This window comes from the organism of the source record quoted next (genome assembly GCF_019968985.1).
Source record: "MAG: Porospora cf. gigantea B chromosome Unknown PgB_NODE_198_length_29535_cov_147.276, whole genome shotgun sequence".
Classification (NCBI taxonomy): Eukaryota; Apicomplexa; class Conoidasida; order Eugregarinorida; family Porosporidae; genus Porospora; species Porospora cf. gigantea B.
Genome location: NW_027178779.1, coordinates 18,646 through 29,535, shown reverse-complemented (window position 1 = coordinate 29,535; position 10,890 = coordinate 18,646). Strand labels below are relative to the sequence as shown.

General features: G+C 52.6%; 4 protein-coding genes across 10 annotated transcripts; 1 reads left to right on the top strand and 3 right to left on the bottom strand.

Annotated features, from left to right (window-relative positions):
* Window positions 1-1,453: 1,453 nt before the first annotated feature.
* KVP17_002285 (uncharacterized protein) lies at window positions 1,454-2,328 on the bottom strand (the record flags this gene model as incomplete). Of its 2 annotated transcripts, XM_068518388.1 has the most annotated exons (3): window positions 1,454-1,549; window positions 1,578-1,753; window positions 1,782-2,328. In XM_068518388.1, the coding sequence occupies 3 exons, from the start codon at window positions 2,326-2,328 to the stop codon at window positions 1,454-1,456; spliced, it is 819 nt and encodes a 272-aa protein (XP_068377213.1). The 2 variants fall into 2 exon arrangements, with proteins under 2 accessions (XP_068377213.1, XP_068377214.1); XM_068518389.1 differs by lacking the exons at window positions 1,454-1,549; window positions 1,578-1,753 and having other exon boundaries at window positions 1,771-2,328.
* Window positions 2,329-2,357: 29 nt separating this feature from the next.
* On the bottom strand, window positions 2,358-6,815 carry KVP17_002291 (uncharacterized protein; the record flags this gene model as incomplete). Of its 3 annotated transcripts, XM_068518404.1 has the most annotated exons (4): window positions 2,358-3,543; window positions 3,572-3,659; window positions 3,687-3,925; window positions 5,953-6,092. In XM_068518404.1, the coding sequence occupies 4 exons, from the start codon at window positions 6,090-6,092 to the stop codon at window positions 2,358-2,360; spliced, it is 1,653 nt and encodes a 550-aa protein (XP_068377226.1). The 3 variants fall into 3 exon arrangements, with proteins under 3 accessions (XP_068377226.1, XP_068377227.1, XP_068377225.1); XM_068518405.1 differs by lacking the exons at window positions 3,572-3,659; window positions 3,687-3,925; window positions 5,953-6,092 and having other exon boundaries at window positions 2,358-3,482; XM_068518403.1 differs by lacking the exons at window positions 2,358-3,543; window positions 3,572-3,659; window positions 3,687-3,925 and having other exon boundaries at window positions 5,949-6,815.
* Window positions 5,138-5,379, top strand: KVP17_002296 (uncharacterized protein; the record flags this gene model as incomplete). Its single annotated transcript, XM_068518414.1, has 2 exons — window positions 5,138-5,219; window positions 5,258-5,379. The coding sequence occupies 2 exons, from the start codon at window positions 5,138-5,140 to the stop codon at window positions 5,377-5,379; spliced, it is 204 nt and encodes a 67-aa protein (XP_068377236.1).
* Window positions 6,816-6,890: 75 nt separating the features above from the next.
* KVP17_002289 (uncharacterized protein) lies at window positions 6,891-10,593 on the bottom strand (the record flags this gene model as incomplete). Of its 4 annotated transcripts, XM_068518400.1 has the most annotated exons (6): window positions 6,891-7,988; window positions 8,087-8,563; window positions 8,610-9,129; window positions 9,156-9,547; window positions 9,606-10,412; window positions 10,441-10,593. In XM_068518400.1, the coding sequence occupies 6 exons, from the start codon at window positions 10,591-10,593 to the stop codon at window positions 6,891-6,893; spliced, it is 3,447 nt and encodes a 1,148-aa protein (XP_068377222.1).
* Window positions 10,594-10,890: the final 297 nt, after the last annotated feature.

Below are 10,890 nucleotides of genomic sequence, written 5' to 3'. Positions count from 1 at the left end.
GTATAAGACTTTACACGTCGAAACCGCAGACGGCTCATTAAAACAGTCATGATCTACACGCAGTGTTCATGTTGACAAACGGTCAAATATCGTATGGTTCGAAGAAGACTGATGGCTCGAAATCGAGGTCGAGGCAGAGGCAATGGTTTGAAGTACTACGAGTTGTCAGCGAGCCACTCAACGACCAGCGCTTCTGGTGAGAGCTAGTTGACACTTAACACAGCCAACGCCAGCGAAGTACTCGAGTGCCTAAAAGGAACGCCACCAATTTCCTCAGCAGCGGACTCAGCACTTTTGAAGCAGTTCAACTTTGTGGTGGGCTAATGGTTCTGCCATTCGTTGATTGAGCATATAGATAACATTATGGGCCGTCACAATGGAGCGTTGGGCTCTTGTCAGAAACGTTCAAATATCAAATGGCTCGAACCAGACAGACAGCGAGGAAGCAAGGTGGTGTTGCGTTCAGGCATCACGAGTTCTCAACGACCAGCGCTCCTGGTGAGAGCTAGTTGACACTTAACACAGCCAACGCCAGCGAAGTACTCGAGTGCCTAAAAGGAACGCCACCAGTTTCCTCAGCAGCGGACTCAGCACTTTTGAAGCAGTTCAACTTTGTGGTGGGCTAATGGTTCTTCCATTCGTTGACCGGAGTGGCCTTTCTAAGGCTGCTCTCTGTTTCGGTGCATCGTTAGGACAGATTATGGATCTATGGGGCTGCCATAGTGGTGACGTCATTTAGGTTGCGTGTTGCCGTATCATCAACAGTTGGTAGCTGACGTGTGCGATAATCATTTTTCGCCGGCGAATCTCCCAATTCCGCCTTGAATCATCTGGAAATGTCCGATGAGACGACGAACTTATTAGACCTCCGGTCGCGACAGTTTGATGACACTGTTTCTAACGACTTTGTGAAATCGTGGCGCGCTTCTGTGAGCTACACGGCCTACTGTATCGCGATGGCCTTCGCGTCAGCACTGGTAATGTTTGGTATCTTCTCGCAACCGGTAGGTGAGGGAACCATCAGTAGATCCAGAAAAACACGCCTGTGGCCCTGTGGGTACAGATCGTGGATGCCGTGCTGGTACTTCTACTCATCATCGAAATCGGAATCGATATTCATGTCTACGGCCATGTAAGCCTTTGGGAGGAAGGCTTACCCAGCGGTACTTTTACAAATTATCGAACATCTTCGATCTGGCAGTGGTGTTCACAGCGGTCATCGGAGCGGTTTTGCTTTTTTTGGAGTATCGGGGCCTTTCCACGATCGATACCCGTATAGCAGTAACGCTGCTATGTATCCGATATCTCTTCCAAACAGCACGGTAGGCGAAACAGACGGGCATCACGCAGAGTTATTCGATTCCTCTACGCTGCCAAGCGATCGACGATACACCGAATGCGAATCCAGCAAGCCGACGACGTGGTGCTGCCGGAGGCGGAAGGCACAATCTGATCACTTCCCCAAATCAAATGCGTGCTCCGATACGACGTGTCCTCCGATAATCGTTAACACACCACCCGAGTCGAACGCCTCCACCGGGATCAATAACTGCGTTGCGGGGCCCGTCTTGTCTCACTTTGAATTCAGCTTGACAGACTGCGCACACTAACGAATCCATATCTCGAGCAGCGCCGCAAGAGGGACACAGGATCCGAGCACATATCAAATCCAATTCTCCATCCTCTTCCAAGTCCTGTAGGCTCCTGTGACCGCCGAGATGCACACCGTCGACCAAGACTTGAGGCACGACATCTGAATATGACATCTTACTATCGCTCACTGGCCTCTACAGGGTCGAGTTTCAGCAACTCTGCAGCTTTCCACTCTTCAAGCAGATCCAAATCCATCAAATTCATTGCGGAGGAAAACTCCTTGTTGGTGTTGATGAGTGTGTAAGGAATTCCTTTGCAGTTCAACAAGTGCCGTATTCGAATCGATTCGAAGAATTTCAGCGGAAGACCTGACATGGTGGTGTGTACCGTAACTACCTCAGCGCAGTAATCTGCTGCTGAGTGTAATGCCTCAGCAAACTCGTCTGCCTGGAGATCCTCCACGTATTCCTCGGGTTCGGCTTCGGGGTCTCCTACGTAGGCGTTGACGTCGTTCCATCCAGTAAGGAAGTCGTCAGCAACAGGTATCATCTCTGCCGGTTTTTCGCTGAATCCACTTTCGAAAAAGTCGTCATCTGTAATTTTTGGGTCTTCCGTGTTTTCGTCTAGGTTGTCATCATCGTACTGGTCGTCATCTGTCATTTTCGGAGTTCCCATATTTTCGTCGAGGTTCCAACCGTCGTCCAGAAGCTCATCATATTCTTCGAGGTCAGACATGGAAATCGTGTATTGAATTCAATGTGTCATTAAGCGACGCACGTGTATCTAAACTGGCGGACGTGGAATAGGTTCCGTAACAGTCGTCTCAAACCTCCCGCCACGAATGGCGATAAACTGTGTGAAAGCGACCAAGGGCTCACGTCAACGAAACCACCATCACACAGAGGGAATCGCCTCAGGACTCCCTCATTGAAGGTGTCAACAATGTTCAGTTCGGAGGTAGGTACGTAAAATGCGTCGTCTCCGGACCATACCAATGCATGGGGCTGTCGGAGTGTCACAGAGTGAATGCTCAGCGCCCGTCGTTCGATCTCCACGAGCGGCATCGAAGACGCATCGGAATCGACCGAAAGAACGACACCTGTGAAACCTTTAAACCTGACGATAGTACCTTGAGGTAAATCCTTCGCCGTCGACCGCAGGTGCAGCCCGAAGGGAAGGTCGTCCTGGCGTGAAGCGCACTGGTGGTACTCGCGTGGAACCTTGTACACGTCACTGGCTGGGACACGTCGAGGGGGAGGCCTCTCGGAGACCTCAGCGCCTCGCCACGCGAAAGGCATGCGACTAGTAGCCGTCTGATCGGGTTTCACTGAGCATAGTACCAGGCGAGACGGTGACAGCGGTTGCGGGGTTACCAAGTGGGGGTGGCTGCACAACAGGGGGACCGCCAGGAATACGTGATGAAGACAGCGGCCAACTTCTCGGACAGAGGTAATCTTGGCTGTGTTGCGATCCGAGGACCACGCCAGGCCAAGACTCTTAGGGCAGAACATGAATACCTTAGTCTCCCTTCGGCCTCCCTCACAGGCGTCTCCGTCCCCTAGGCTCAACACCAGCCCGTGTCTCGCCAACCGCTGCTGCCGCCTCCCTTGGTCGTCCGGCCATATCGTAATGGGGTCTGAAGGGTCGCTTGTTGGGACATGCGGAGGGAGGACGACGCTGGACAAGGGGAGAGAGGGGAACTGGTATGCTTCACGAGGGAACGGACGTTTCAGAGTTGGTGACAACAAGGCAGCGAAGGGTTGCGATCTTCTGAGCATTACAGGCAACCCTCCTAATGAAACCACCGTCGTCTTGTTGTCCTCAACTCGAAACTGGTTGACTCCATGAGGGTAGCACACTTCATAGTTCCACGAGGACGTGCTCGTCATGTTGGCACACCAGCGTTCGAGAGGGGCCGCTAAGCCAACGAACGACGATAGGTACGGTGGCCTGGGTAAATGCGACAGACGGGTCTCACTCCTCATGCCGCGTGGATTCCCAATCACAGAAGGCACTTCCTCCAGCAGTAATGCGCATGGCGCCTGGAAGCATATCTGTCTTGATCACTGGTTGATAGCTCCTCGGCCCCTCACCTCCTGGGTGTCTTGACGTGTCACATAACCACCGAACCACCACGGAGAAGGAGCCAGATGGCGCCTCGTAGAGTTCTATCACCTCCCCGCTGGCCTTCACCTCAGCCGAAACGAATGCCGCCACTGTGTGTCTTGAATGACCGTCATAGACAGCACGGCCAGGGCAGAGCTCAATTATTTTGTCGTGAGGCGTCGTCCAGGAAAAGCAAATCTCGCTAGCCCAACTCATACGTGAGAGACTGTGTGATTGGCAACCGCATCTCACTACAGGTGATCTCGTGTCAGACGCAGATCCCGATGTTCAGGCGCCTCAGGCAGAAGCCCACAAGTTGCTTCATGCTCACCTATGCGTAGCCCGATTCCAGTCACGTCAGTGATGACGTCGGTAGTGAGTTCCAGGCCATAGGCATCCCAGCTCCCCCACGAGGCGACGCTTCCTCTCGGGGCAGCCAAAGTCGCTAGACAGGCGCAGCGAACCAGAAGCATCCACTTAAAATCGGAGAATGGCAGCACCGTCAAGTGTGTCAGTCTTTCCTCCGCCGCCCCGCTGGGCGTTAGCTCTGGAATCTGACGAAGCGCTAGCGGAAGCGGTGCCACCGCCTCTGCCAGTGTCTTCTTATCAGTGCTTTGGCGTGCCGTACTTTGCGGTGGGATTGGGAAAAAGTGTCGGATTCAGGTGGATCCTGAGAGCATAGAACAGCCCCTGGACTCGGACACGTCTCTTCTTCAACCCGAGGAGTCTCTGAAGGATTGCGTGACGCGGCTTGCTCACGAGCTGGAAGGGGAGGTTCTGGGTCTCATTGGAACCCTGGCCGAGACAGGCCACCCCTCTGAGCGCTCAGCTTCCGCTTTCGTCAAACGCATCGCGAAGATCTACAAAAACACGCAGTGAGTTAATCATAGTTAGTTTTGTTCATTCGCTGCAGCCATTGCTTGCAGAGACTACGTGTGGACGAGGCGAAGGCATCGGTGGAACACCGGTTGCAGGTAGAAATCGAGGAGAGGAAGAGGCTAGTAGGTGAACTCGGGGCATGCTTCCAGATACGCTGTATCGACGAGATCTTCTCCGGTGAAGAGCCGTCTGTGTTCATGTCTTCGTTCCCTGAGCGTGAAGGTTCCTAATGTCGTTCCAATATAATAAGTAACAATCTTTCTTCCCTGTGTTGCGGCACACATTATGTTTCGCTCCTTCTGTTTGGCCCTGTTCGGGGTCTTGCTTGCCGACTCTGCAAAGATAAGAAGACAAGTCGAGCAGTGAGTGTAGTTTGCTACCTGCACGCAGAGCATCGGCGTTGCAAGATTTCGGTGCCCTTTTAAGTGGGGCCTTAAGCGGTGCCGGTGGCGCCGGTGGCGCCGGCGGCGCCGGCGGCGGCGGCTTGGTCGGAGCGCTGGTTGGGTCTGTATCTGGCGCTGTGAACGCCAACCAGGGGGCTCTGGCTGCGAATCCAGCCATGCCGTCACTGAACGGTGCCCCAGGAGCGGCACCGGGGGCAGCTGGAGGCGCGCCGGGGGCAGCTGGAGGGGCAGCCAATCGTAAGATCTCGGGCATTGTTCGTTTCACATGTTTCCAGCTGGAGGGATGAACAAAATGATTCTGTTAGTCCCAGTGGTGTTGGTTGTCCTCATGGTTATCGGCGGAGTCATCTACAGCAAATCATCGAAGAAGAAATCAAAGAAGAAATCTCGGAAGTGATGCTCGAAGATTGGACGTGGAATTAATGAACGTTGACACATATCATCTCACTGCTTCCGCTTTTCCCCCTTAAAGTGTCGCAACAGAAGCCATATCACCGCAATCAGCAGACCTGCGCCAAGAAGACCTGCAAGTATTTCATAGACAACACTGTTGTCAACCGCTTCTAGTTCAGCCGTTTCTGGTCCTTGCAACTGTTGCAACTGGGACACTGGGTGGAGCCTGTGGCCAAAGATGAGGGTTCTGGCGGATCCTACACAAAACAGATACCAAATCATAGCGAATGCAAAGGCACACACGCATGAATGCTTTATTCCTGACGACGACACGAAACGCAGCTCAGTTTGATGTGAAGAGGGATTCTAATATGGGGTGCTCCATGAGAGTCATTGAGTCCCGTACTCGGTCTACATCTGTGTGTCGGCCTCCAGTTCCCCACTGATGCCGGTCCCCACTGGCATGAGGAGATCGACTGCCACAGTCTTGTCCTTGGCGACAGTGCCAACTACACACACACTGGCACCTTGTGTGAGTTGTTCCTCGGTTCCAGTGCATTTTAGCAGACCTACTTACTGCTGACCCAGCCACCAACCTCCAATAGTGTCCAGTTGCAACGAGTCTGCAGAGGACGCCACCACCTTCCCTACAACCCTCACGCGTTTGCCAACTGCGGAGGCTTCGATAGCGCTGATATCGCTTAAAGCGGTTGCCATTAAATTTAGTAATATAAAGGTCACAGATAGACTTGCAAGACAGAATCCACTCGCTGGCGGCAATACAGGCACTTGCTCATCTTGTTCTGGCGATTGAGTGAATGGTAGCAGTCCATGCAAATCTTCAGGTGCCCACAAGGGACGGCCACAGCGTTGGCTGGCTGAATACCTACGGCTAGCGACACTCACCTTCCCCATACACACGATGCAGCTGTTGCTGTCAGACGTGGACTCGACCTGCGGCACATCTTCATCGAGGCTGAACGGACATGTCTTTCTCGGATCAAGCGCTTGGAATAGGGAATTCATGCACTCGGAGTGGCCGTCTGCATAAACACTTTGTGTCACGTTGGGATTTGTGAACACTACAGTTCCATTCACCGGACTCTCCGGAGGCGCCTCGGCAGATTTTCTCCGTCGGCGGTGAGACTTCGAGTGCTGCTTCTTCTTTACAGGTGTTGGTGGGCGGAGACGCGGTGCTCCAGGGTAGTTTTGGTCCACGAAATTATCGAAGTGGCCTTTTGTGGCACCGCTACGGGAGGGCCTGCCAGGGTCTTCCTTCAATACGGGCACAGGCGAGTGGTGAAATCGGTCATACCGGTCGCCACGCTTTCCTCCACGACGAACCCGGGCAACGTCGGCTTTAAATGACTTCTGATTGGCTGCCTTGGCCCCTGCGACGCCCAAGGCAGCTACCCCAGCTGCTACGGCGCCGCCCACCATCCACTTCCAACCCGAGGGGCATACGCATTCATCTTGATTGCACTTTAGGCAAGTCATTTATCGTGATTTTAGTCATTATCTAGGGGCGAACGGTGGATCAGGAGGCGTTGAACTTGTCGAGGAAGAGTACACTCCTCCAGAAGCTCTGTGGATGTACGTTGGCGGGTGACCGAGACTGGAGGGAGAGTACACGCCTCCAGAGGCTCTGTGGACGTAGGTTGGCGGGTCACCGAGACTGAGGTAAAATCCTGGAAGAGACCGGTGGGTTGAGGGGGAGTGGTCAGAGGAGTAGGAAGGCGGCCGACGTGGATTCGGAGAGAGAATACGGGTGGTGTCCTCCACGCTTTCACGAAGTTCTGGCAGTTGAGTCGTTGGACTTTCCAATGTTTCCATACTCTCCCACACCTTTCGCGATTCAGTTGAATCGTCCTCTTCTATTGTCGAGAGGGACGCCATCAAGGGGGGAAACCGCCTCAATTCGTCAGCAGCGTCGGCCTCCCCTATCGCGTACTCCACCAGCGTCGTTAGCTGCATTATTTGCTCTTGTAACACGAGCATATTGCCTCCGAGAACCTTCTTTATCTTCTTCATCTTCATCTTGATGTTCCGAAGACCCATGGATTGTTGCCTTGCAATGTACTCCAGCACACTCAGCCGACTGAGCGCCTCCATTAAGTCTTTACTTTTGGCGGTTCCCGTCTTGAACCTCTGCGCACCCAGTAGGAACTCTTGAATAGACAAGCGGCATTCAGGGTCGTAGGGGTCAGCCAAGATGTCCAAAATAGAGTGCACATCATCCACCGTCGCGCAGCCGAAGGACTTCAACAGCCGGTCGAACCCCGAGGTCGACGTTAGGATCTCGATGAACTCTCGTTTGGTTAACACAGTCTTCCTTGTGTAGCGTTCCAGTCCTGACTGGAGTAGTCGTCGTCGGTTGCTGGTCTCCACCTCGTTTCGGTCTTCTTCATCCTTAGAAAAGTTGATCGCCGATTGTACGATGATGGCCGTGAGTAGATTGAGGAAGGCAAAGCAGGCTACAAAAATGAAGATCACAAAGAAGAACCATACCCCTGGAGAGCAAACGAGCAGCGGGTCCACCAATTCAGCCCAAGCATCTAGCGTTAATATTTGAAAGAGCGTACGCATTGACGACGACACAGTGCCGAACCGATACTGGAGAGGATGGATAATTGTAGATGGAGAGGATGGATAATTGTAGATGAGGATGGATAATCGTAGATGGAGAGGACGTAAAACCACAAAGACCTCACCAAGGTGTACTCATTGATATCCACTCCTACGAGGTCCATCTGCCAGCCGTCATACATTCCTTGGAAAGAAGGGTTGTAGCCAAAGAAGGATGTTGAAGGCACTGAGAAGATAAAAATAATCAGGAACCCAATACCCATCCCCCAGAACAGTACTCGGAAGCTATAAGTGATGCCGCGAACGAGAATCCAGAGCTCGCGAAACAGACTGTCAAAACGTACCAGCTTCACCAAGCGTAGAACTCGCAGGAGCCTAGCGACGGTAAATCGCCGCCATGCCTTTGCGTCGTAGGAGTCGAAGCCATGCAACGCGCCACAGACGCCGTATGGCAACATTGACACGACCAGGATGAGAAGATCGTTCGCAGAGAACATATCCACGAAGTACCGAGAACCGAAGAGTCCCAAGCACACAGTGACCTCGCACCAAAACCCGATCAAATATGCAAGCTCGATAGTTTCAGCCCAGTTGACGACAACCTGAAAAAACTACATGGACATGAGGCATGACGTATGGTTGGCCTACCTCGTATTTCTTCGCGTGGTACAGTTCCGTATTTCCGTACGTGAGATCAACCGAGATACACGCGGCATTTACAATCGCGAAGAAGTCCACGATAATTTCCCAGAAGTTACTTCGAAGGAGTTTCTGAAGAAAAATGCGATCGTAGATTAACGAATAAGATTCCGATAATTTTGAACGAATAATTACCTCCAGTCTTAACCTGAGCGGAGATGGTTCTAATGCAAGTCCATCCGCCTGAATCACGAAATCCCGCTCTCTGATGGCTTCCTCCTCGAACGGCGCGAGCAAATTTTTGCCGATGTATCGCAAGTATTGCGATGAAAACACTTTGGAGACGTTGGGGCCGAACATTGATTGTGTATTCGCCTCGCTTGCGGAGGCTAGTCCTTTCTTCTTGGCGGGCCAGTCCACGTCGCCGTGTGCTTCTTGTGGTGAGTTCTGAGCGCTGGATTGCCTTCTGACATTGGAGTGCGTGCTGAATCTGTTCCCATCAGACGAAGACGAATTGGAGTCGGACGCGCTGTATAAACTGGGTGATGGCCTCACTCATTGAACGGAGCAATCGACATGCGTCGTGCCGCCAGCGACTCTAGGGCGCTTAGAGTCCGCTGTGAGGGTAGCCCATGCGTCTCCTGGCTCTGGAGTTCAGGTTCCGCAGCAGGGATACTCCAGATTGGTTGAGCTTCTACTTCAATATGGGTTTCATGAGACCAGCTGCTGCTCGTGGGTGATGCGCTGATATCATCGACGTCGCTGTAAAAAGCTCGAGAGCTGCGTGAAGAAGGGGAGTGAAAGTCCTTCAACAAATCATCAGACGTTCTTCTCCCTCGGATGGCCTTGAATTCGAGAACGACATCCTCAGGAGAAGTGGAGCTGGACTCACTGGACCTTCGGAAAACTTGAATAGGGGCTAAGCTGTACCGTCGTGCTTGTTTGTGCTGCATAATAACACGTTTAACACCATCACGAGTCCACCAAAGATAGAACAGAGCTAACTTCATGTATCACAAACTCCAGTGTAGGCCGACTGAACAAACAGACCAGCACCTTCTCGATAGCGGCGTGATCCTTTTGGTCTGCGTGGTCGTAAAAGCGCGAGTGTAGACCAGTGTCCACAACTACCACGGCGTCGGCGTGCCTCGCCAGGATCTCGTCTTCGAAGTTGGTGTAGGTGTACTGCGTGCATTTCTTCTTCTGGGACTTCGCTGGCAGGAGGACTCTTAGTAGACATAAGTAGTGGCTGTGGAAGTAGAATTTCCTCTCAGCTTCATCGCATTCAGGGGTTGTTTGAGACCACTCGATATCCTTCACTAGGGATTCAAAGGAGTTGAGTACTATCTCGGGCGGTAGGTTCGGCATTCGGTGGTTAAGTAGTAGGCCAACGTTGTTGCCAACTGCTTCTCTGGCTTCCTCGACCGTAGAAGCCTTCGCGTCGCGATTGTACTGGGTGAGCACCGTCTCCCAGATGCTGCCCTCAGTGCCATTAGTGTCGTCCACATGCTTGAGTATGAACGACCGAATGGGCTCCAGCACATCCTCATACTGCGGTATGGACAGAACTGTGGTAAACGCATACACAGAGCGGGCTTCATCTTTGGGAGATGGCTCCGAGGTCTTCTCGGTGTCAAGAACGGCGTCGCAAAGCACTCCTCCCACGTTGGCCTGATCACAGACAATTGATGTGAGCGAGGAGTAGTTCAGGTCGGGAATGATGTGGGAGAAATACTGCTCGACATAGTTCTTGACAGGTTTGAAGTACTCTTGAGACATGTCAAAGAGCTCGAAGGAGACGTCGATAGAGTTCTGCATACCCCTTCCTCATTTCCCTCACGAAATCAGCATCGGACTCGGAGGACGATTCCGCATGCGCGCTGCCCTGGTTGAATGATTCGGGGTAGTCATCCTTCCCCCTAGTATGAAGCATCACCGTCTCGTCTTGACTGTCGCTGTCATCATCTCGCGGCCGCTTGCGGTCTCGGGGCATGTGTGAATTTCGGCTTTTGGGGTATTGTGACCCTTCACTATCTAGGAGATTGGATGATGGGCTGCGTGACGTTCAAGCAAAGGCGTGTCAGGGACTGTCACTATTTTTTTGTCATTCATACGAGTGGCGACTTTCAGACAGCTCTGCCAAACGATTGCACTTCACGCGCACCCTGGTTTGATGCTACTATTTGTCAGTGTCATTTTCTTGCTGTTATGGGTAATGTTCACACTCCACACCGAATCACCTAACTCTGGGGGTTGAGCCTGAGACGGCCACCGCCGGCCTTGCTGATCT